Consider the following 26,194-nt stretch of genomic DNA (forward strand, 5'->3'; position numbering starts at 1 on the left):
TTCATAACATCTTAGAGATTTATGCGGTGCAACGTTTTGCTCCAAGAGAGATGTGTATATCAATCAGAGTTTCCTCTGAATTTTACCATGAAATGTCTAATTAGTACCCTGATCGAAGCTCTGCGCATTGAAAAAAAAACAGAGTTAATTTTCTATGATTCAGTACTGATTTTTAGTGGCAACCAGGTCCGGGTATATCAATCACATCGAGCGGTTGAGACTAATTTTTTTTACCTCGTGTTTCGTCTCGTTGGTAAGTTGCCCGACCACTGTGATTTCAGAGCCGCGGTAGAAGGTGACGAAAGATGTTGTGCTGATGTCAAACATTTGAAGCTCAGGCATGGACACGACCAAGTTGCGTAAAAGGGGCTGCGAAAAGGCGAGAAAGAAATCTGAAAAAAAAAATTTTCTTTTAAATAGCGAAATGATTAACGATTAATTCTATAGCATTTTGTTTTGGCTTTTTTTGGATGGTGTTTGGATGTTAACCTTGCAAGAATCTTGCAAGTTTTGGTTGTTAATCTTGCAAGAATCTTGCAAGACGGATGTTAATCTTGCAAGATTCTTGCAAGCCGATGTTAATCTTGCAAGATCTTGCAAGATTCTTGCAAGAATCATGCAAGATTATGCATAATCTTGCAAGATTCTTGCAAGATCTTGCAAGATTAACATCCGATTCCGATTCGGGTATATACTAAAGGAAACACAATAAACATAATTTTTTTCACGTTTCACAGTTTTTTGAGGACAGTGAGTGCGGACAACAGTGACAAATGGTTGTCAATGTTATCGAAGCTTGCTCAAAACAGGCATCATGGAAAAGTGGAAGATAATTCCAATTTCGATGCACATCTGATCTCATTTTCCTAACTGTCAGCGTTGTTCACACATCAGACAGCTCTTAACTTAAAACACTGACCTTCTGCACTATAATTATTCGATAAAATGTACTTTTTGCAACAAAACCTTATTATATTGTCAAAGCTTTAGAAACTTATTCAAGGCGCTCTGATATAACTAAAACAAAAAAACACTTTTATCGTTTTTATGAAAATAATTTGCTTTTGTTCTGTTGCTTTTGTTCAGTTAAAATTTTCAGTTACACATTTATAACATTAGTTCCGCAGATCTTGAAATATCAATAATGAGCACTGATAGATTATAATCAAGATTAACATCAAAAACAGCAACAAATAAATCGCTTTTGTTTAGTTTGTTTTAATTTTGATGTTGATCTTGATTTTGATTTTGATATATCAGTGCCAATTATTGATATTTTACGAGGTGTAGAACGAATGTCATAAGTTTGTAATTGAAATTTTGTCCTTAGAATTGCTTCCTTAGGAAAAAATTACCTTATTAGGGGAATGCCGACGAGATCGCTTGTAGAATTAATAAAAAATGACAGTTTTTTAGCACTCAGGCGTTATCTAGAAAAGATGATTTTGCATTGAGATGTCATTAAACAAGGCGGCTCAGCAATGTGCGATGGCACATAAGGTTCTCACCCCGCCCATCCACAATTTTGGCATAATTGTCTAACAAATGAGGAACAGATAGAAAACCCAAAAATTATTTTTTTGGGAATCTCAAAAAGCCCAAGTATTTTTCAAAAAAATTGTGTATGAAAGATAAGATAGCCTCCAAAGCAAATAACTCAGTGGAGTAAAAATTGAAGTATTAAACTGCTGTGATATGCCAATATTAAGAAAGCGAGTCAAGACGAACAGCAAAATCAAACAACAACAACAACAAACATTAATTACATCAAAAACTTTTTGTCCGTTTTAAAAACAAAATTTAATAACAAAGTCAACACACCGTCAGATGAACCTAAAACTAAACAAAATAACTAATAAACGCTGTCAAAACCGTCAAGCCATATTTCGGCCCTCAAAGTATATTCGTTTGCGCCTTCTTCAAACACTGATAATGTATGTAGTATTTGGCCATTCATTAGTGAGACTATGTAACAAGTAGACAAAAAAAGAGAAAAGGCAAAATTATGTAAAAATTTTGATTTTTTTTCGAAAAAAAATTATATCCAAAGTCATGAAAAACATTAATTAAAAATTGAAATCTTAAAATAAGGTCGTTTATTCATCCAATGGAATTCATTGCACTTATCCTGAATAATTCTTGCGTCTACAAAAAGAACGTCAAACATGACAAAAATCAAATTAATTTACTTTTTTTGTGAAAAACCGGCGTCGAAGTCAGTAAGGTCATAACGCATTCTTTAAAAAAATAGATTTTGGGACATCAATCCCTTTTGACACTTTCCCCTGACAACCATAATGTCATATTTGACCTGTAATTAACAAGATTAGGTACAAAAAAGAAAATAAAAAGAACAAACTTGCGAAGTTTAAAAGTTTTTTATTTTTAGTTTTGGAAAACGATTGTTTTCAAAGTCATGAAAGCCATCAGCTATCTACTAATATCAGAATATCGGCTCTTCTATTCTTCCATAAAAAACCAGTGAAACTTATTACTATATAGGAAATTTCATACAACTGAAATGACAAAGTAAAAATGACAGTTAAAAACAGAATTAAAAAATACAATTAATATCTTGATGTGTCGAGGCCGTTAAAACGATAATCTATATCTTTGAGGATTTTAATATGTTCAATTGTGATTCATTTTGAACGCTAATAATGTGATATGGGAACTCTCAGTAATGTGATAATGTGACTAGAAAACGTGAAAAACTGGCAGATTTCTAAAAACAAAAAAAATCTGAATTCAAGTAGTATCCAAGCCAGAAAACAATAACTTCAGGCTTGAAAACGCAAGACTAAATTTCAAATAAGTAAAATGAAGAAGCAGTCTTTCTTTGCTGACAGTAAGCTGCAAATTGACCAAATTAGGAAAAAAAATGGAGGAAAAGTTCAATAAGCCATTATTTATTTAAAAATCAATTATCTTTAAAAGTCGAAACCATCATAAACTATGAAGTAAAAAACTAAAACCATTAACTTAGAGCTGCTCACAAAACCAATTGGACCTATCACTCCTGAATTTTCATTTGATATGTTCTGTTCTTTATTATTAAAAAAGGTTGTTTTTTTAAAAAAAAAAGACCGACTGATTGCAATCCGAATTCTTTTTGGATTGTAACAGTCCAAGATTGGCTCAAAACTAGCCCCGCTAATGCTTATTGTCCGTTAGGAACTATTAAATATTGTAGATATAGATAATTTGTTAGTTGAAAACTCAAAAGAAAATTCTGCATTTTTGATAATAAACGAGTAAAGCTAGCAAAAAACGGCAAAGTTTTAATTACAGAGCACTCTCAGCGGAAGTTGAAGTAGGAATAGCCCCCTTCTGAGTCTACAAAGAATTTATTAGTGTTGTTTGGGTGTGTAGTGCCGGCAATTTTTAGCAAAGTGGACTAAATTAGCTTATTTCGTGCTGTTTTTGATGAAAAAGGCTGAATTTTGAAATACTTATCCAGAGTTTTTGACCAAAAAAATAAATCAGATTAATCAACAAGGCTTGTTTGTCCTTAAAAATAAAATTAACGACACTATTCTTAAAAATATCAACAAATTTTAGCAAAATTGACGAAAAATTAGGCAAAATTTTTGGAAAATGTGAATAAAACAACGTGAATTCACTCTACTTTTCTCAGAAGTTTAAACCTCGATAACTCCCTGTAGAAAACGAAAATTAAAAAAATCTTTTTGATTCCATATTCTACGCTGGACGAGCTTTCTAATGATACCAGTCTCAACTCTCTACGATGAATATATCGATCGGCGAAAATTGACTGAACAAAAAAAACCATTTGAGTGTATAGTTCCTCCCCCCCTCAAGAGGGGTCGGAACAATAAAAGATATGTGTCAGACCGTTTTTTGTCGAAAACAAATGAACAAAGAATGGAAATAAGGTTAGCAGTGATTGACTTTCTGAGTATGCATTATGTGTAAAATAGTCTTTGGAACATAATTGCCCCAAAAAATTGCAATTTTAGCTCACTTTTTTCAGCAATTTTTTTTCCAAAACAAGAGAAATGGTTGATAAACTCAAAAACTTTTTTTCTAGAATTCATCGTTGTGGAAAACGGTTGCACAAATAATTACATCAGCAGCTTGCTGTTTATTTTGATAGGTTGTATTGCAAAAATTTGGAGAAAAAAACACCGTTTTGACAAAGATTATCTGCTTGGCAACACGGGGAGCTCGGACCGTTTTGAAAACTAAAGAGTAGGTCTATTTTGTCCATAACGCTCTGATTGATAGAGTGTTTCCTTCTGTGTCAATATTTTGCCTAAGAATAAACAAAAGCTTCTTTGCAATTGCGGCCCATTACTCTGCATTTAGTGAGTGAGATTGGTTTGCAACACAATCCATACGAGTGTCAAATAAAAATATCACTGCTTTTTGTTTAACAATGAGTGCTGATTTACAGATAATATTAACACCAATAATGTATCCAAATATACAAAACGTATCTAAATCTGCTTTGTGGTGAACTAAACGAACAAATGAAAACTATCATCTGGTAAAAACAGAAAACGGCTGCCGAAATGTATACCAGGCAGGAAATGGATTATATTTTGTTTAATAATAAGAGAAAAAATTACACTATAATAAAATTTTTGACAATTTTTCTGCATCTGTGACACCCACTGGACAGAACGGTGAATTTTTTTTAAAAAAAGTCCCAAAAGTGTTTGACAAAGACAGTTTTTACAAGGGAATATAACCAATTTTTTAGAAGTTTTATATTATGAGCATATTATATGAGTATATTATATTTTGAGCAGCATAACATTTTTTGTACTTATGAAAATCACCTAATTTGATATTTCAGATATCTTGGTGATCAGTTTTGGAGCATTAAAACTATGTAATTTATATTTCTACAACTGTCAAGAGAAATGTTTTGTATTCGCTTAATTAGCATAATGAAAAATGTTAGAATATCGATCAAACTATAGTCTTAAACTTAGTGAGAATTAGAAAGAAAGTTTGACTTACCAGATTGGAAAGACAAGCAATATGACTTCGATCAAAGAAATTATATAAATGAATCGGCAAGAAATGGTGCTTAGAATCAATATTCGTTTCAAATTGGTGAATCTAGATAACTATTATTAGAGTTAGATTAATTGATGTAAAATCTTCCCAGCATGTATTAAATGATGATGATATCTCCGGATGTGTGAATGAATTCTTAGAAAAGAGCAAATGCATTCCATTTTTGGTTCCCTTTGCGACTGATTTGCAGAAGCAAACCATATTGGGTAACCTTTGCGACCCCCACTATAAATCACGGTGCTAAGATTAGTTTTGTATCTTGACTTTTTCACACTGATAATGGGTATATATACAGCTGAATTTTGAGTCCTTTTTCATCCCCAAATTCAAATCACCATCTTGATCTAATGATCAGACAGTTTTTACAAGGGAATCTAACCAATTTTTTAGTAGTTTTATATTATGAGCATATTATATGAGTATATTTTATTTTGAGCAGCATAACATTTTTTGTACTTATGAAGATCACCTATTTTGATGTTTCAGATATCTTGGTGATCAGTTTTGGAGCATTAAAACTATGTGATTTATATTTCTACAACTGTCAAGAGAAATGTTTTGTATTCGCTTAATTAGCATAATGAAAAATGTTAGAATATCGATCAAACTATAGTCTTAAACTTAGTGAGAATTAGAAAGAAAGTTTGACTTACCAGATTGGAAAGACAAGCAATATGACTTTGATCAAAGAAATTATATAAAAGAATCGTCAAGAAATGGTGCTTAGAATCAATATTCGGTTCAAAATGGTGAATCTAGATAACTATTATTAGAGTTAGATTAATTGATGTAAAATCTTGCCAGCATGTATTAAATGATGATGATATCTCCGGAAGTGTGAATGAATTCTTAGAAAAGTGCAAATGCATTCCATTTTTGGTTCTCTTTGCGACTGATTTGCAGAAGCAAACCATATTGGGTAACCTTTGCGACCCCCACTATAAATCACGGTGCTAAGATTAGTTTTGTATCTTGACTTTTTCACACTGATAATGGGTATATGTACAGCTGATTTTTGAGTCCTTTTTCATCCCCAAATTCAAATCACCATCTTGATCTAATAATCAGATCTCTCCTGTAAATCTCTAAATTCTACTGTAAAATATCATTTTGTTATTCTCTCATTTTTGAGAAATTAACTCTTTTACTTAGTTAAAAACGCTTTTTATTCCGCTTGCGAAAGTCCAAAACCCAACAGGTTATGGGCCCAGCAATTTTCTAAGTCATGAAATTAATTTCCAAAACAAAACTAATTTGTTGTTGACAGTCATAATCCTTTTCTGCTTAGTACCTTTTCTTTTCACAACTGTTTTGCCTGCTCAAACTTCAATGGATCAACAGACAGTGAAGCTGCTGACCTACACAGGAAAGGCACAGGACTATCCAATCTGGAGGACAAGATTTAGGGCGATGATGCAGACGAAGGGACTCTACAAATCACTACTGGGGACAGAGGAGCAACCCAATGAGCCAGCGCCACTGGCCAATGGGGCAACCAATGATGACAAGAAGAACCACAAGGTGCTGAACGATGCATATGAGAAGGAAGTTACAGACATCAAGGAGAAACGGAACAATTTGCGGTGCCATCTGGCACTGACTCTAGATGCAACAACCCTCATGCTGATGAGACATGGCTGCGTGGGAGATGATGGCATTGGAGATGGAGCAAAGGCTTGGAAGCTTTTGCAAGAGAGATTTCAGAGTGTGGAGACGCCATCAGGGGTGACTTTAGTGACATAGTTACTCGACTGCAGCTCGAGGATTCTGAGGATTTGGACAACTTCTTCATCAGAGGACAGGAGTTGCTCACAAGGCTACAAGAAGCAGGGGAAGCAGTCTCAGAGACCTTCTTCAACGCCTTGGTCCTCAATGGTCTGCCAAAGAGGTACGAAAGTTTTGTTATACGGGAAAGCTTCAACCCGGCAACGAACTTCTTAGAGTTGAGGAAAAGGGTGCAGAACTTTCATGAGAGCACGGTGCAGTGACACAAGGGACAAAGTGGTTCAGTGGCACTGACAGTGAAGCGTTACTTCCTGAAGGGACCCAAGAAAGGAAACCGCTTTGTGTGTGGGATCCCTGGACACTTTGCCAAGGACTGCAGGAAGAAGCAGACAGCACAATGCATCAAGTGTGGTGAGAAGGGTCACCTAGACAGGGCATGCAAGAGACAAAGAGATGGAGGCAAACATGAGTCAGTGGCAATGGGTCCAACATTGGCTACACCAGACGAGGAATGCTGGGCAGCTCTTACCCAGTGGAAGACAGCAGGCATGCTAGTGGACAGTGGTTGTACAGATCACATAGTGACGAACATCGATGCGTTCCCGGACTTTGTGCCCATTGAATCAGTGGTCAGAAATCCCAACGGAGAAGCTTCCAGAGTGGTGGGCAGAGGCTGTGTGAGGATCAGCATACCCTGGAACAAAGGGGAATTCCAATGCGAACTCAAAAAGGTTCTGTGTGTGCCGGACTATTCTTCAAACCTCCTACCAGTCTCAAGATGCACAGAGTGGGGACATAGCTTCACTTTCGAGAGAGGAAACAGCTGCATGAAACTCCAGAAGGGAACTCGGGTAAAACTAACACAAGAAAATAATTTGTTTTACTTACCCTTCAGCGTTCTAGAATTCAAGATGAGTTCCAACAGCGTAAAACTTGACAGTGCAAGGAAGTGGCACAGATGATTGGGTCATTTGAATCAAGCGGATGTTGTCAGGAGTGCACCAGAGACAGTGCGGGAGCTCGATGATGTATGCAATGTATGTGCATTGGCCAAGATCACAAAGACTCCAGTACCAAGAGTGGCAGACACCCCAGCAGAAGAGAAGCTGGAGAGGGGGTTCACAGACGTGATGGGACCTTTCAGAGTAGAGTCACTGTCAGGGTTCCGGTTCTGCATAGTGTTTGCAGACCAGTACACGAAGTTTGTGTTTGTGGAATTGCTTAAGGCAAAGAGTGAAGCATTGGCCAGCCTGAAAAAAGTTGTTCTAAGTGTGGGGACGCCAAAGAAGCTGAGGCAAGACAATGCGAAGGAGTTTCTCTCAGAGCAGTTCAAGACGTACTGCTTAGATGCAGGCATTCTACAGGAGAAGAACACACCAGAGACGCCACAACAGAATGGGTTAGCTGAGAGGTGCAACAGGACACTGCTGGAGATGGCAAGATGTTTGCTCATTGACTCAGAACTTCCCAAGATGATGTGGAGAGCAGCAATGCTTCCCGCAGCAAGGATCAGAAACTTGGTTGTGAGACGAGGAGAAGAAAAATGCCCAGCAGAGCTGATGAGAGGTATAAAACCTAAGCTTCCAATTAGTAAATTATCTATTTTTGTTTGCACAGTCTTCATGAGGAAGAGGGACAGAGAAGTCAGCAAAATTGAACCCAAGGCACTGGAAGGAAAGTTTGTGGGTTACACTGAAGGAGAAAACGGATACCTGGTGTACATACCCAACACACGCAAGGTGATGGCAGTTTGAGATGTGATCATCAAAGAGTCTGAAGTGGGCTCAATCCCTGACAACAAAGAAACGGCTGACCTACTAGATGATGGGTCGGAACTGGGAATCTTGCACCCAGATGATGGTCATCAAGACGATGACAACAGAGAACGACAGGACACATCTACTGCAATAAAGGAGGAGTGGCATGACGCAGGGAGCGTGAATACTCAAGAAACAACACTGAGACAAGAGGCCACGGATGTTGGAGAAACAGCACTAGATGAAGGATCTACTGCAACAAGAGGGAGTCACAGAGACTCAGAGTCACTGGAAGACAGTGACACAGAAAACTTCTCACAGTTAGAGACAGTTGGCTTCAATGAAGATTCACTGGAACACGCGGACAGAGCAGACCCCAGACGAGGGACACGAGCAAGGAATGTTCCGCAATTTTTTGGAGAAGCCAGGACCCATCTTGCTGTGACTGAGGGCGACTATATGGAACGCAAAACGGTCTACGAAGCCAAGCAAGGTGACGATTGGGACCAGTGGGACCAGTGGAACAGTGGGCAATGAAGGACGAGGTCAAGGCACTCCAAGATAACGAGACTTGGAACCTAGTGAGACCACCCACAGACAGGGACCTCATACCGGGCAAATGGCTCTACAAAGTGAAATTAGGACCCAGTGGTCCAGTGGACAAATACAAAGCGCGCTATGTGGCGAAAGGCTTCAAACAAGTGGAAGGACTGGACTACTTTGAGACTTTTGCGCCTACCTGCAAGCCAGAGACATTCAGGATTCTACTTCAGCTATCAGCGAAGCAGGGTCATGTGATGCACGGATTTGATGTCAAGACTGCTTTCCTGCACTCACCAATCGAGGAAGAAGTGTATCTGGAACAGCCACAGGAGTTTGTAAAACGCGGATCATATGGGGAGAAGTTAGTATGTCGACTATTTAAAACAATTTATGGTTTGAAACAGGCCGCTAACAACTGGTACAAAGAGCTGACAAACTTCCTACTGAGACAGGGGTTCAATAGAAGCAGGAACAATCACTGCTTGTTTGCAGGATCAGAGGCAGAGGATCACACCTTCATCTTGGTCTGGGTTGACGACATCATAGTAGCATCAAGAAGTATGACAGTGGTCTCTTATGTCAAGAAGGCACTAGAAGCAACCTTTCACATGGAAGACAGAGGGAGACTACACTGGTTTCTGGGTCTAAGGTTCAGACGAGAAGAGGGCAAAGTCACAGTCGAACAAGAACGCTACATAGAAACAATGCTTGAGCGGTTTCAAATGGATCAATGGAAACCCTCAAGAACTCCAGCTGATTTGAATTTGAAACTTCAGACAGCACAGAACGGAGACGAAGAAGTGGACCAGAGGGTCTACAGAAGCTTGGTTGGATCACTTCTGTATCTGGCCAAACAGACGAGGCCAGACATCATGTCCACAGTTAATATTCTGTCCAGACACATGAATGCACCTGCCAATCAACACTGGATGTGCGGAAAAAGACTTCTGCGTTATCTTCAAAGTTCAAAAATTTTAAAATTCACTCACACAAAAGAAGCTAGTTATGATTTAGTGTGGAAAAGTGATGCAGACTGGTCTGGTGACGTGAACAACAGAAAATAAACAACAGGCTATTACTTCAAGCTCAACGGACGTGGCGCAGCACTCAGCTGGGGTGTCAAGAAGCAGGCCACAGTTGCTCTTTCTTCATCAGAAGCAGAATATCAGGGCATGGCAGCAGCAGTTCACGAAGCAGTCTACCTGAAACAACTTCTAGAGGATTTTGGCATTCAACAGAAACGTCCAATAGCAATTGGAGAAGACAACCAAAGTTGTATCAGACTCTGCCAAAACCCAGTCAAGCACAAAAGGAGCAAGCACATCGAAACAAAGTTTCACTTCATCCGGGTCAAGACGGAGGATGGGACTATTTCAATTCATTACGGCCCTACAGACAAAACGGCAGCGGACATCTTCACAAAGTCCTTACCCGTTTCGAAAGTGGAAACATTCAGAGCAGTTTTGATGGGAACAGACTCTACGCAATCAGCTCAAGTCTGAGTGGGGGTGTTAGAATATTGATCAAACTATAGTCTTAAACTTAGTGAGAATTAGAAAGAAAGTTTGACTTACCAGATTAGAAAGACAAGCAATATGACTTTGATCAAAGAAATTATATAAAAGAATCGTCAAGAAATGGTGCTTAGAATCAATATTCGGTTCAAAATGGTGAATCTAGATAACTATTATTAGAGTTAGATTAATTGATGTAAAATCTTCCCCGCATGTATTAAATGATGATGATATCTCCGGAAGTAAGAATGAATTCTTAGAAAAGTGCAAATGCATTCCATTTATGGTTCCCTTTGCGACTGATTTGCAGAAGCAAACCATATTGGGTAACCTTTGCGACCCCCACTATAAATCACGGTGCTAAGATTAGTTTTGTATCTTGACTTTTTCACACTGATAATGGGTATATGTACAGCTGATTTTTGAGTCCTTTTTCATCCCCAAATTCAAATCACCATCTTGATCTAATGATCAGATCTCTCCTGTAAACCTCTAAATTCTACTGTAAAATATCATTTTGTTTTTCTCTCATTTTTGAGAAACTAATTCTTTTACTTAGTTAAAAACGCTTTTTATTCCGCTTGCGAAAGTCCATAACCCAACAAAAAATTTATTATATAAATAACTTTCTGAAAAAGGAGTGAAAAATACAGGAATGAAAACTCTAATGAAGTTCTGAAAAAACTGCTTATGAAGTTATTAGCTAGCATAAAATTTCTTTGCCAAGACGTAATAGTATTGAGCCATCATCTTTTGTTAAAATTGTCAATTGATCAGATTTTTTAAATATTTTTTTTAATTTTCTGCTAAGCTCTTCTGTACCAACACAGTGTCCCAAATATCTTGCACTATCAATGTATTTTGCAAAACATTTCAACGTTCACTACCATCCAGCAGGTTTTAGGTTTTGGGATGTTCGAAGGAGTTCTGCGAACAAACACATTTGCGGGAAAATGCAAAATTTCGGTAAACATTTGGTGACTTTTTACTAGAGCTTTTTTTTATTCTACTAGTTTATATTTCGACTAAAAATAGTTATTCTCGCTTCAGTGTTGCCAGTTGTGCAAAATTATTTTTTTTCAAGATTTTGATTAAGAATCAATCAGAGAGTTAAAGTTTAAAGGAAACTCATATATTTCGAATTAGCTTTGGGAGTGATCGCATTTCTACCGCTTTCAAAAATTGGCTGTAATTAATCATTGGGGCTAAGGCAGAAAATGTTAACTTTTGTGTTTTCCTCAAACACAATCTTTGAAAAAAAACACAAAATTTAGCATTTTCTGCCTTAGCCCCAAAGGTAAATTTTAGCCACTTTTTTGAAAGCGGCAGAAATATGATCACCCACAAAATAATTTGAAATAAACGAGTGCAAACGATATGTTAGTCTTTCCTCTAGGAAACATTGCATTACAATATCTCTCTTTTAGAAAAACATTGCCTCCCAACCGTTGAGATTTTTGTAAAGATAAAAAACGAATTGGAAGCCATTCGGCGGCAAATTTCAAAAATCCCGGAAAAGTTCACGGGCTTTCAAAATCAGCGCGAATTGACCATCAAAAGAAAAAGTGGCTCTAAACTGAAAAAAAATTCCGACTTTTGTTTCTCCTCCAGTTTTTTTTTCTGCTCGCTCTCAGCAGTTGCCATTTTCCCAAAGATTTTTTCGAAATTTTGTCGATCTGATAGATAACAAAAGACACTAAATAAAGGAAAATTGGATCGATTCTGTTTCGGCCCCCAGTATTTTTTATGACCCCCAGTTACAAATTATATGTTGTTATATAGCACGTTACTATGTAAGAAAATAGCACGTGCGCTTGCGGGTCATAAAAAATATATGCTCACTAAGCTGGGGGGGGGGGGGGCAAAACAGAATAGAACAGGAAATTTTTTTAAAACGACCTTTAATATCTTGAGCCATTTGAGTCTGGCTCTCGGCTGGCACTGCCGTGGCTGATCCATCAAAATGTCTGGACAACTGTTGCAAGAATGCATTGTCGACGTCACTTCCCAGACCAATTGTAAAGATACGTGCTTTCGTCTTCTTCTTTCTCTGCATCGACTTGATGTGGGACATTATCTGCAACATAAGTTAACGTATGAACATTATATCTTTTTTCGAAGATATTTAAATGTCTATTAGTGAACAAAAATCGGGCCGAAAAACTGGAAGTTGTTAAATTAGTTAGCTGATGTTCTTTTCGTCCCGTAAACGAATGGCAGTAAAACTGTGATCAATCAATTTTGGGTGCTTAATTTTAAAAACATTTTAGCAGTTAAAAGCAGTTGAAATGAATTGCTTAAAAACAGCCAATTTATAAGAATCCTTGCTACCCAGTAGATTAATCGGTTAACAACTTTCCTGATAAATTAAGAACAATTGTAACGGCTGCTCTCCTTGTGTTTCACAAAGAAAGTTTTACACCGCCCAGTTCGTTCTGAGTGGTTACAAAATCTGTCCGGATACTTCGTTCATGCAATTCGCTTTTGTAACTGTATATCCGCTCTGCTGTACTTACCGTTGCATTAACTATTTTAGTTCGTAACTATTCACTGATCTTAGTTTTTTCAACTATCAATTTGAAGTGGATTGCTACAGATCACAAAATACGGGATCTCTTTATGTATACCAGTTCAATCCGATAGAAAAAACAAATCGAAGACAAAGATATACGTCTAAGACCTGTTTGTGCAAAAATATTTAAATTTAAACTTAAGTTGGCTTTTGCTATTTGTACTCACAAGTTGAGAATACCAGAAGTTGGGGTTGTAACAGTTGAATTTCAGCTCCAATAATTCGTAGATACAAGACACAGTAACAGAATTTACTGCTCAAGAATAGTATTTTGAATACAAGAAACAGTAACAATTCACTCCTCAGGAATATTTCTAGTTCAAGACACAGTGATACGTTATTTACTGCTCAAGACAATTTGTTTTGCAATATTTTGCTGAGTTATACTTTTAGCCGTTTTCTGCGGCTGCTACGTTGAGTTCTGTGTGTTGCTTTTTGTTATTTCCCCATTTTTCTCTTTTTTCTCACGTGACAAACTGTAACTAGAACTGGAACTATAACTATTAAATGACTAGGACAACAGAAAGTATTTTGTTTCTATTTTCCCGCCTACGCAAGCTTAGCGAGCTCAGCTCCAACATCACCGGCCCTGTTTTCCTTCGTGAAAAAATCTTCGTCCATTGATAGCACTGGAGCGAGCTTCACTACTGGTCTCTTGTAGTATCTATCGTTCGGATTGTCGCTGATCGAATCACTCCGTCGGAACCTTCGAAGGTTTCGGTTATTCGACCCAGATCGTAAGATCCACGTTTGTCACTGTGTTCAACTAACCACACAAGATCACCCTGCTGAAGACTTCTGTCCGTTGTGGTCTGCCATTTCTTTCGGCTATTCAACGTTGTCAACTACTCTTTACGGAATCTGTCCCAGATGAGGTCTGCATAAGCTTGTTTTTGTCGGAAGAGCTTTCTATAATCAACAAATTGCTCTGCACCTGATAGATACGGTAAACAAAGGTTCTTGTTGCCAAGTAGGAAATGGTTTGGAGTAATAGCTTCTAAATCGGTAGCATCAGAACTGACCTGTGTCAGCGGTCTAGCATTCAGCGTCTGTTCAACAAGACACATCGTGGTTGACAGAACATCTTCCGTGACTGATCGATTGCCCAGCACTGCATACATTGCCTTCTTGCAACTCCTAACCAGTCTTTCCCACACTCCTCCAAAGTGTGGTGCTGCAGGTGGGTTGAACTTCCATCTGATACCTTGTTGAATCAGATGTTCTTCAATTTGCCTCTTGTTCCATGCTGCTATGTACTCTGCCATTACTTTTTCAGCTCCAACGAAGTTTGTCCCATTATCGCTGATCATTTTGGCCAGTTTGCCTCTTCGAGCAATGAATCGCATAATTGCGTTCAGACAACAATCAGTGTCTAGTTTTGGTACAATCTCTATGTGTACCGCTCGTACAGTAAGGCATGTGAATAGACAACACCAACGCTTTTCGTTTCTTCGACCAATCTTTACTGTGAATGGTCCAAAAAAGTCTACGCCCACATTCGAGAACACTGTAGATGCGACTAATCGTTCTTCAGGTAGATCTGCCAATACTGGTGCCTTTGTTTGGGCTCTTCCCTTTCGACATCTAATGCATTTGTTTTTGATCGATCTCAAAGCATTTCGTATGCCTAGGATCCAGAATTTCTGCTGAACTATGTTTCTGACATGTTCAGTACCTTCGTGATAACTATTCTTGTGTTCATTTTGCAAGAATAATTCAACTACATGGTGCTTCCAATGTAACAGTATTGGATGCTTGGTTTCGATTGAATTTTACATATTCTGCCTTGGGCACGAATAAGTCCTTGCTGGTCTATGAATGGTGAAAACTGGAGAATTTTGCTGTTTTTTGGAATCTACTTTTCAGCCTTGAGAGATTTCATCTCTTCAGCAAACTGTTCTTGCTTCAGTAGTCTGAAGATGCTTGCTTGTGCACCCTCTCTTTCTTCAACACTTAGTGTTTTTGTTGCCGGTTTGTGTTTTTTGAATGCGCGCTGTACGTATGCCATTGTATTTACAAGTCAATTGAAATTGCTGAATTGTTTCCACTGAATCATCGGCTTTTTCTCCTCAACCTTTGCTGATAAGACCATTTGGTTGTTTTGTTCGTCTGAAGCAAATGTTAAATTGACTTGTTCAGGCCATTCGTTCTCTGGTTGCCCAGGCCGGCCCAGTGAGCCATTCACTTCTCTTAAGTTCGTCAACATTGATCGCTCGTGTCCCGATGTCAGCTGGATTGTTAACACCACTCGCATGGTTCCACTGTGAAACATTAGTTGTGTCCAAAATCTCAGCCACTCTGTTTGCAACAAACACCTGTTGCTTACGGTGGAAGCTATGAATCCATTGCAGAACAGTAGTGGAGTCTGTACAAAAGTTACAACTGTGAATCTTCGATTCGTGTTCCTTCACTATCTGTTCTTTAAGTCTTACCGCCACCACTGCTGCTTGTAATTCCAAGCGTGGTATGGAAAAGTGTCGCATCGGTGCGACTCTGCACTTTCCGATTACAAATGCTAAGTCTGCTGAGTATTCTTTGGGCTTTGAACGTAGGTATGCCACTGCGCACATTGTGTCTTCAGATGCGTCGGCAAACACATGAAGTTCCCATTTGTCCTTGGCTGTGCTGAAGTATCTTCTATCAATGCTGGTTTTTGCTACTTCTGGGAGCTGGTCTTTCCATTTCAGAAACTCCTCTTCTTCGTTAGGTTCCAATGCCCTGTCCCAATGTTGTCCATTTTTTGTCCAAATGCTCTTCAGGAGTCGTCTCATATGAACACTGAATGGTGCAAACAGTCCAAAAGGAACAAACACTGAAGAAACTAGAGATAAGATCTTCTTTTGGGTGATTGGGGTCTCAACTTCTTTGCTTGTACCTCTACAAACCTGTAGACTATCATCGAAAATCGTCCACTGAAGCCCAAGCACGGATGAACCTTCCTTGCTGGGTTCTACTTCAATCTGCTTTGTGTTGCTGATTGATCTCAAATCCTCTGGGATTGCATTGGTTACCACTTCGCTGTTAGTGATCCACTTCTTCAGTCGAAATCCATGTTTTGAGAGAAGAGGTTGCAGTTGTTTGAAAACCTTGATTGCTTCTTCAGGTGTTTCTACTGACTTGATGAAGTCGTCCATGTAGAAGTTGTTTTGGATTGTTTTTCTGCAATTGGGAACTCGTCCTCGTTATCGATGGCTACTCGCTTCAGAGCGTAGTTGGCACATGTTGGTGAACTCTTTGTTCCAAAAACATGACGTTGATACTCGTAAATTTGCACAGGTTCGTTCACTTTTGGTCGCCACAAGAATCTCAAGCAGCTTTTATCCCGTTCAGGAACTTGCACTTGCAGAAACATCGATTCAATATCTGCGGTTAGGGCTGTTGGTCCTTCTCGAAATCTGAATATTGTTCCAATCAATTCGTGTAGTAGATCGGGTCCAGCTAACAACTTGTCATTGAGGCATACGTCCTTGTATTTTGCTGCAGCGTTGCAAACACGGCGAACTTTACCCGGTTTGTTGGGGTTTAGTACTGGGTGGTGTGGCAAATACCACTCCTTTTCGAAAGTACCTCTGACTTCCGATTTACCAAGGATCTTCACAAATCCCTTTTCAACATCGGTATCAATTGACTGTTGATACAATTCTTTTAAATTTGGGTCTCGTTGGAATCTTCGTTCCAGTGAGTAGAGCTGACCAAGGGCTGAGCTGTAATTGTTTGGAAGATTGGGTTCTGTTTCATTCCAGAGCATGCCCACTTCGTACCGCTCGCCTGTAAACTTTGTTGTGCTCTCTAGAAACTTCTGAGCTTGTTGCTCTTTCTTTGATTGACTTACAACATTTATTTTGGAAGCATAAGTTTCTATGTCCCACCATGATTGGATCTTTTCTGCCACTTTCACATCTTCTGTGAAGGCAAAACGACAAACCTTTTGACTTTTCTTGCCTGTCATGGGACCACTGACTACCCATTCTAATTTTGTTAAGACGGCGAAAAGCTGACTTCGGGTTCCAATCTTACTGTCCAGTGGACGTTGAATTTCGTAGGCATCTTGTCCAAGTATGACGCCTACTTCCATCAAGTTGAATTTTCTGTTAGTGAGAACATTCAAGTGTCTGAAGTTGTTCTTCAGTTCCTTGTAATCATATGTTGTGTTTCCCAATGAGATTGATGGGTGTGCAAACGCTTCAATCAGATGCACCTTTGAAGGTAGTCCCTTTATTGTGATAGGAACCTTCTCTGTCCTCAAATCTTGCGTCCCATGTATGCCAGCTATGCTCAAGGTAACCTCCGTGCCTTTGGCTTGTAGTTGATTCTTGACACTTTGATCGATGAATGATACTGTTAACCCGCTATCGAGGAAAGCATAGGTAGTCAACCTGTTACCACCGCTCTGAACCGATACCGGAACTATTTGAAGAAAACTAGTAACTCGGTTACTCTGGTTGATCGTTGCTGCGCTTACATTAACTGCGTGACTACCCTCGTCCGTTTGGTTTTCTGAGTGTAGCAGTCTGTTGTGCTTTTTGGTACATCCATTTATACCACACGGGTGGACTTTACAATCTTGGATTGCATGGCCTTTCCCCAGACATCCATAACATAAGCGTTCCTTTCACGCTGCCGCATAGCGATCGGTGACATTCATACTCTCAAATATTGGGCAGTTCCATATTTTATGAGTGCCATCCGCTAGTGGACAGTTGTTGTTTTGCATTTGCTTCGTTTCGTTCGCATTCGACCTCGAACGAATATTTGACAATTTTGGAATCGTTTTTCCTTGTTAGCTTTTGGTCGATGGCGTTCTTGGTTGATGGCGTTCCTTCACGGACAAAAGCCATTCGAGCTAGCCATTTTTCAAGGAGAGTGAGATCGGGTCTATCTTCTTGACACTCGTCAACGAAGAAGAACCACTTTTCTTTCAGGTTTGGGGGCAGTTTTTCAATTGCAATTGCCACCTACAGTGTTGAACTTGAACGCAGATCGCCCTCATAATTGTATTGCTTCAGTACATTAACTAGGTTGCTGATTGTTATTGAGTAATTAATTATAGCCGTTGAGTCGTGCATTCGAATTGGTTGTTGTTTGCGCAATATGTTAAGCTGAGCTTCGACGATTAGGTAACGTCGACCAAACTTCCGTCCCAGGAGTTCCCACGCTTGAGCATAGAATTCTCCCGAAGAGCCCATTCCTGATATAGCTGACTTTGCTTTACCTGTCAACAAAGTTTTCAAAAGGCTCTTTTTCTTTGAGTCAGGTATATCGCGATAGTGAACCGTTGCTTTGAACATATTCGACCACTCCGGCCACTCTAGGGGGTTTTCGTCGAAAGAATTCAACTTCAACTTAGGTAGCTGACTGCTACTGCTTGGTTTATTGCGCTTAAATTTGTCTTGTTCCCAGGCTGCGCTGGCACGCTCTCCACTTGGTGACCGTGACTTAAGTACACCTTCGCGATTGAAGCTTACCCTGGGATAATTGTTGTCGATCCTGGTTTTCGCACGCTCGAAACTATAATCGTGCAAGTTGGAGAATTTATCCGAGTTATCGAGCCAACCGGAAACATCTTTGTTCTTCGGGGTTTTCCAATTGAATGGTGATCTACTTCGAAAACTAGGGGCTGCACTATCATCAGAATTTGATGCTCTTGCGTCAAGAGCTTCTTTCTCGTATTCCAATTTCAGTGCACCTTCTTCTTCAAAAAGTTGCATCTCCATTTCAAGCTCTTTCCTTTTCAATTCAAATTCAATTTTCTTCAACTTCATTTTCGCTGCAAAATCTTTCTCTAAAGCCGCAAGTTTTTCTGCCTTTTTAGCTCGTTTATCAGAGGAGGCCATTAAATCATTGTCCTTGTTTGGGTTTCCATTTTCAACAGTTCGTTGAGAAACTTCTACAACAGACTGTGAATTCTTAGCGGCAGTTGGTTCTGCATCGCTTGTCAATTGAACAGTTTGCTTCTGTTGATCCGTCATGTTTGTTTCTCCGTGGATATACGGTAACCACTCTGCGTTTAATGTTTGTAAGAAGTTTATTCGTTCGGCTTCGTAACGTTCAAGCAATTCGGTATCTCGAAGAGTAGTTGCCCGCTTCCGAGAAAGAGTGCAATAAGAGTCGTTAAGCTTCAGTATCTGTTGATAAATGGTCTTGAATTTGCTTGATCTATCGTTGTTTCTGATTAGCTCTTGTCCCTCCTGAGTTTTTTCGTCAAGTCGTTTTTTACAGTTGCTAAGCTGTCTTTGCAAATTGTCTTGACTCTGTGACGGAGTCACTTTGTTTGTACTTTGGGACTGCAGCTTGAATCCCTGCAGTACTTTCGTTTATCCGCTTTAATTAAGCTTTGATATTCAACTTGTAATGCACTTTGCCTAATTGGCTTTGCGTCGTTGAATTGCCTGTTGAGTTTTGCTTTATTCGTTGATGCCTTTGGCACTTCACTTGTTGAGTTGGACAGCAGTTTGTACTTCACTGTCCGGGTCGGCGGACCAAAACAATGAAAATAATTATCATAATTAAGCAAATCCAGATACTTGATTGACACTCACGTTGTGATTTCCTTCTTCTTCAGGAGCCTGTTTAACATGTTTTAGACAGATCTCTCCTCCTACATTCATTTTAGCATAAAACATGGATCATCAGCGCGGTATTCCAAACGTCAACAAAATTTACCCGTCATCACTAAGATATTTTACAAACATTTTGGAAACGTGCGTGATTGCTGGCTCTTTAAACATAGCAGAACTGTGCGATAAATCAAACGTCCAATAACACTGCCAGCTATTTGATCAGAAATGAAATCGAACATCATTTTTTTAGTGGAGCTCATTAGATAACTTTTGTTCGACTAGAATTATTTTCAATGGTTTATCACTGTGGCCTAACAACCTCGCCTTCATATATTAGACACTCGATTCGAATTTAACCAGTACTTTTATATAAAATTACAAACTCTGAAACTAGCTGTATAAATTCTACACATTTTTTGGATCTTTTCCGTTTGTACCCCACCCCAGAACGTTATGCACCACAATTAGAGAGCTCGTGTCATTGCATAGTAAATCATTGTGTAAAAATATGGCACGTGCGTTGAGGGGTGCAAATAGTATGCACCCACTAAGCTAGGGGGGGGGGGCACAAACGGAAAAGATCCACATTTGTTTTGTTTTAAGAATTCTAAATATAGTACCTTGTGGGTGTCTGTAGTTCCAATATTTGCCTTTCCATCAGTGATGAAGTAGACAAGATTGATGACGTCATAGGGTTGAGGCAAACATTCAATTGCACTAGAGAGAGCCTGATTTATATCCGTATCTAGCGAAAAAAAAAGAAATCGATGAAGAGGTGAAATAGGCTTAGAAAATAATCAAAATGGTCTACTCTTAAAATTGCCGTCAAAAGACACCGTACTGGTCAAGGAAAGGGCTTCGACCGTGTTACCCTAGAATCTAAAATTATTGGTCAAGCGTCCGTTCCTTCTGATAATGATTTGGACTAAATCTTAAGCGCCGATATAGCTTTGCCGATTTTGCTCTTTCTTCACTTCTGAACATAATATTTCCGACCCCACTTGTGGGGGGAGGAAATATATACTCAAATGGGTTTTTTTTTGTTCAGACAATTTTGGCCGATCGATATATTCATCGTAGAGAAATGTGAGTGGTATCCTTAAAAAGCTAGTCCAACGTAGAATTCGAAATTAAAAAGATTTTTTCGATTTTCGTTTTTTTTTTGAGGAGTTATCGAGGATTCTTTTATCGAGAAGTTTTTTGTGAACACGGGATATTTGACATGATTGTTCACTTTTAGTGTAATTTTACTTCAAATTAAAAAATTTTCTTTGAAAATATTCTTTCAAAATTACATTTCAGGCCATAAAATGAAACAATTCGGAGGTCCTAATAGACGAAAGGCGATAAGAAGAATAGTTCTAATCTCATAGGGAAATTTACTATAAAAAAAAAATTGAATTCTATTTCAGAGCTCTTTTTTTAAGAAAATTTTTCATATTTTTTTTGTTTTCTTGGGTCACCAGGCGACTAGTCATTTTTCATATCTAGGTTCCGTTAATGATAAACTTGATTTTCAGTCAGATGAAGCCCGATGAACAAAAATTTCGTTTTCAAGTAGTTGCTCGTGTTTTTTTGGCTTCGACTCTGAGTTTTAAATGAATTTTTTTTTCTTTTTGAGGTTCTTGAAGTCCTATGTCTCAATGATTAAAAAGTAAAAAGTTTTGTAATAAGCATTAGGTGAACCTATCTGGAGCTTTCAGTAGACAGCTAATGGCTGTTAAGCCTTTAAAAATGATTTTTCGAGAAATTTTTTTAACATTAACCGATCATTAACTTATTTTCGTGAATTTTAAGTCGGTCTCAGTAGACAAGTCTCCCTTATTATCTACTGCAAAAAAAATTATCAAGGTTAGCAATTATATCTTCTGAAAAACTTTTTTATGACATCAAAGCGACAATTTTTTAAAAAATTTTAAAAAATTTTTTGGATATTTTCTTGTCATTGGTTCCTCTTGAAATCTTATCACATTATCCTGATATCTCCCATTGGCTAAGAGAAGACGTTCACTGGTTTATATATAAGATTTTCAGAGAAAAATTTTTGGTTTAAATGGGTCCGACACTCGCAATTTTCTACTGAATTTTTAGTTTTTGCCTATCTTTGTCGTTGTTTCCATGGTCAAAAGACTTATTGTGACGTCTTATTGATTACCTATGCATAACAACTATCCCTGTCCTCAAATCTAGTTATACACTCCAGTTGAGCGTATTTAGTGACCTCTGTTGAAAGCTAGTGAATTTAATGGCTGTTAAGACTTGAAAAATAATTTTTTGAAATTTTTTTTTGAAAATTAACCAATCTTAAACTTTTTTTCGTGAACTGCAAGTCAGTCTCAGCAATGATCGGACCCCACTTTTCTCTAAATCAACCAATATCAATCTTTCTAGTGCTTTTCTCTTCAAACTATTGGTGTTATGACTTCGATGCACGAGTTTTCATATTTCTTGACTTTTTGGGTATTTTCGTAATTTTGTTTCCTTTTGGAATCTTAGAATTTTCTCCTATTTCTGATTGTTGCCTTGGCTTATAGATGACGTTCAATATATATAGAGTTTATAGCAAAAAGGTTATAAAAGACGATGATGGATAAAGATTTCAGGTAAAAAGACTTAAATGGCTTCGTCACTTTCTTCTCGACTCAATTTTAGGATTTAGCTTGTGTTTTTGGTTGTTTTTTCGTTATCTATGACTTACTGTAATATCTTTTTATGACTGATTAATAAGAAAAATTTTCGTTGTCTCGTTGAGGCATAACTTGGCGTAATCATTATAGCTTCCGTTGAAAGCTATTGAATTTAATGGAGTTGATACTCCGGGTTTTCTCAAACATTTCGAGGTTTTATTGTTTTTGTTCAAATTGTTAAAGAAAAAATCCCATTGCTGTTGAAAAATTGTTGAAAAATTGTGAAGAAAGTAGGAAAGTTCCTACCGAAAAAATCATCTTCTAATTGCGTCGACACTTTTATCGCTCAATTTTTTATTGAATTTGTTGTTTTTTTGCTTTTTTTTCATTCTTCAGGTGGCAAAAAGATTGACCGATGCCATTATCTTGTGTAAAAGGATTGAATGAATGATGTTACCAGAAGCATTCAGTTTACGGCGAATAGTCTTAAAGTTTATGATGTTATACATTTTCAAGAATTTTAAGGATTTTTCAATTTTTCAGTTTTTGTTGTTCTTATTGTCAACATGTAACTTAATCTCATCATTGAGAGGTCCCGTACAATTCTTTTAAAAATTATCATTTTACTGTTAACTTATATTTCATGTTTACTGATATTATGACGTAACTGATGTTTTGTTTGTTGGCCAATATGCGTTTTTATAAAAGTTAGGTGAGTGGTGTGTTTTTGTTTCTTATTCTCTTCCTTTAGCACAATCGCGTAATAAGGGATCCCAATGATTTTGAGGTGTTGCCCAACTGAATTTTTTTATTCATTCAATATAGGGTCAGCTGAATTAGTATAAATAGAAATTGAAATAGAAGTACATAATGTTCAGATAATAGCTAATGATTCAATGGCTTCACTAATTTGTGTTTCCGCAATGTTTGTAATATTTTGTTCGTATTTCTTTGAGTTTTTTTTGCATCTTTAGTCCCTTTTTATGGTTTAGTCTAAACAGAGACAGTTGCTATTGGTTTCAACATGACTTTTGGTTAATTTATCAAAAATTATTTCCTTAAAGCTCATTATTTTTAAATAATTTTGAAATTATTTGATTTGAAAAATGTCAATTTCTGAGTTTCGCCTCATTATTTCTTCCTTTCGTCGATTTGTTAGCTAGTCTTATTAATCCCATCTGATTTTTAGTTAGGAAAAATAAATTTTTGTAGCTAGGATTTGATCTGATTGTTATTTGACGTTGTTACTAGGTGCCTTTAAATTAAGATATTGAGTTTTTGCCTTGAAATTTTGTTTTTGTTGCATTTTTTTGTTGTTGTTTTTTTCTCGTAGACTTTTTAGTGGCAGATCTTGTTGTCATGAGGCATGGCATTATTTATTTCAATTATCGTCTTGGTTGTGTAACGATTTTGTAGAAACTCAAACATCTATTTTTGATTATGTCTTTGTCAAAATTGTAAGTCAAAAGACAGGTAAGTCAAAAATGTAGATGAGCGCGGGTGGGAACATCATGTGCGAACGCACATTAACGGGCCTCCTTGTTCATAATTTTAAAATGAAATTCAACAGTTTACCATTTTAAAGCCCTTCTCTATATTTCTCAAAGAGCAAAACTTTGATAGATGTCAAGTTGATTTGGTTTCCTGCGAAAATATTAATCGTGCAAGAGTCTTGCTGAAAATGGTCAATTACGCTTAATCGGATTTTTGCAGTTATTGTCTTCAATTATGTCACCACCCTTCCCCCAGTTTAGACCCCACCTGTCATTACTCATTAAAACATTATGTGCTAATTATAGTTAAATTGGAGGTCGCGAATAATAATCACCCACTATGTTGATAAAAATTACCTAGCAAGATTATCTCCCGTTTCGTAAATTTTAATCTGAAAACCCAACAAGAATCTTTCGAGACAGTCAGAATCGATCAATCATAGTGCACAACTCATAAAAATAGCGCTAACGTAGTAAATTATTGAAGTTGAGTAGCATGAAAAAATTTTAATTTCAAAATTATGTTCTAACCTCCAATCGCATCCAAATTGTGAATGAAACTGAGCGCATCCAACTTGTTATACTCGGTTGCTTCCGAGAGGCAGTTGTCGGGTTTCAAATTAACGAAAGGGTTGTTTTTAATTCTGTTCTTACTGTTTCTGTAGTCTGCATTCATGAAAACATCCACTGATGAAGAGAAACTGATCACCGTGAATTTGTCATTCGAGGTCAAATTGCGAATTAGAGTCTCGAAGGAACTCTGAAAAGGAAAGTTTTTCTAAACTAAACGAAAGTTTTTCGAAATATGACTACTAAAAAAATTTATTTCTTCCATGCAGAATCTGTTCTTCCTACATCAATTCTTACTGTTATGAACTCTTAATAACAAATTTTTCAATTTTAGAAATTCACCGTAAAAAACACAAGAAAATGTGCGGTTCATTTAGCTTAGTTATTGTCGAGCACCAAAATTCTGATCCTTAATAGCTATAGAGGCAACAAATTGGCACAAAAAAAAACAAAAATTTGGTTACTTTTCCAGCTGAGGGGCTATGGTGTGAGAATTTCTTTCCGACCCATTAATGATACCGATTGACGTTATTAATGAACAGTTCTAATATTTCTCCTACCTTCGTTTAACACATAGTTAAACCAATTAAGCTTGTACTTCGATGTTTTTTCTCTCATTTTACACCTCAACGATAACCGACTGACCTTAATGTCTTTTGACTGACCTTAATCGCCTCCAGTTTTATTCCGGCTGTTGACCCACTTCTGTCCACTACAAAGACAACATTCTTCGGGATTGTGGCCAGAGTTGAGGGACTCATTTTGTAAAGAAAAAAGTCCTCTTTAATCTGAAACGAATTCAAATTTAAATTTCGAAACTCTTTGAAAGAATTGAAAACTGAAAATCTAACCACGTAGCAGGACAAGTCGTGACTTACAATTCAAAAAAATCTTAATTCAAGAATAATTGACGAACGAGAAAACTTAACCTCGAAATTAATATGAAAGCACTTTGATTCTACATAAAAGGTTTCCTATTAGCATTATTTTTTTAAAATTTTGTTTTCAGATAGATTTTGAAGTCATTTGTCACTCTCAGAGAAAAAATTATGTGTACAGCAAGTGTTTGTCAGTTGGCATTAAGACTCATTTTAATTTTTAAAAAAGGTGATTTTAAGAATGAGTTATATGTAGACAATTGTTTTACAAATTGTCTCTCATTTGAAATTTGCCAGTAATTTCGTTAGAAATGCGACCAGTTGACTCAGGATTTTATAATACGTTTTCAGATAATAAAGCAATGTTCTTAATCTGAACAAAACCCCAATTCATCTCCTACCGTAAACTTTCAAGATATCGCAAAAGTTTCTGCCAAAGTTGAGTGTATTGTAAGATTTTGCTAAGGATGGTTATCATTCTTGCAACACTGTTGCACACTATCCAGTTTCTGAAAGATTAAATCGATAGCACCAAATGATTATGATGTAATCAGAGAAGCCCGTGCTCCAAAAATTCTTAAATTTGTTTTGTTAAAACATCTGTTTAAAAAGAAATGCACCAGACTATTCAATTGAAAGTGTTCCAACAGCACAATTGAAGTTCTCTGGTGGTCCATTTTTCGCAGTTTTTTCCAAAAAAATTATGGTTATACTGTAACATGGGTAAAGTTTCTTTGATTTCATACAAAAATCATAGATGATTTCATACTGTCCCTACTTGATTTCTTAGTACGATTCTTGTATGAAATCAAAGAAATTAAATATGATCCATGTATGATTACGAAGAAATCATATATGATCCTAGCATGATTACCAAGAATCATAAATCCACTTTTGAAAAAAATC

General features: G+C 37.4%; 1 protein-coding gene across 1 annotated transcript in view; it reads right to left on the bottom strand.

The window, feature by feature from the left end:
- Nucleotides 1–234: 234 nt before the first annotated feature.
- LOC142354975 (inter-alpha-trypsin inhibitor heavy chain H2-like) overlaps nucleotides 235–26,194 on the bottom strand; it is a gene marked incomplete at both ends in the record, with an annotated part of 34,353 nt that continues 8,393 nt past the window's right edge. Inside the window, 5 exons of the mRNA XM_075407296.1 lie at nucleotides 235–392; nucleotides 12,488–12,665; nucleotides 20,341–20,465; nucleotides 24,372–24,600; nucleotides 25,076–25,198. Coding sequence (XP_075263411.1) covers nucleotides 235–392; nucleotides 12,488–12,665; nucleotides 20,341–20,465; nucleotides 24,372–24,600; nucleotides 25,076–25,198 — 813 coding nt within the window. The remainder of the gene's footprint in view (nucleotides 393–12,487; nucleotides 12,666–20,340; nucleotides 20,466–24,371; nucleotides 24,601–25,075; nucleotides 25,199–26,194) is intronic.

This window comes from Convolutriloba macropyga, unplaced genomic scaffold, assembly GCF_964194025.1.
Source record: "Convolutriloba macropyga unplaced genomic scaffold, txConMacr16.3 SCAFFOLD_2221, whole genome shotgun sequence".
Lineage (NCBI taxonomy): Eukaryota > Metazoa > Xenacoelomorpha > Acoela > Convolutidae > Convolutriloba > Convolutriloba macropyga.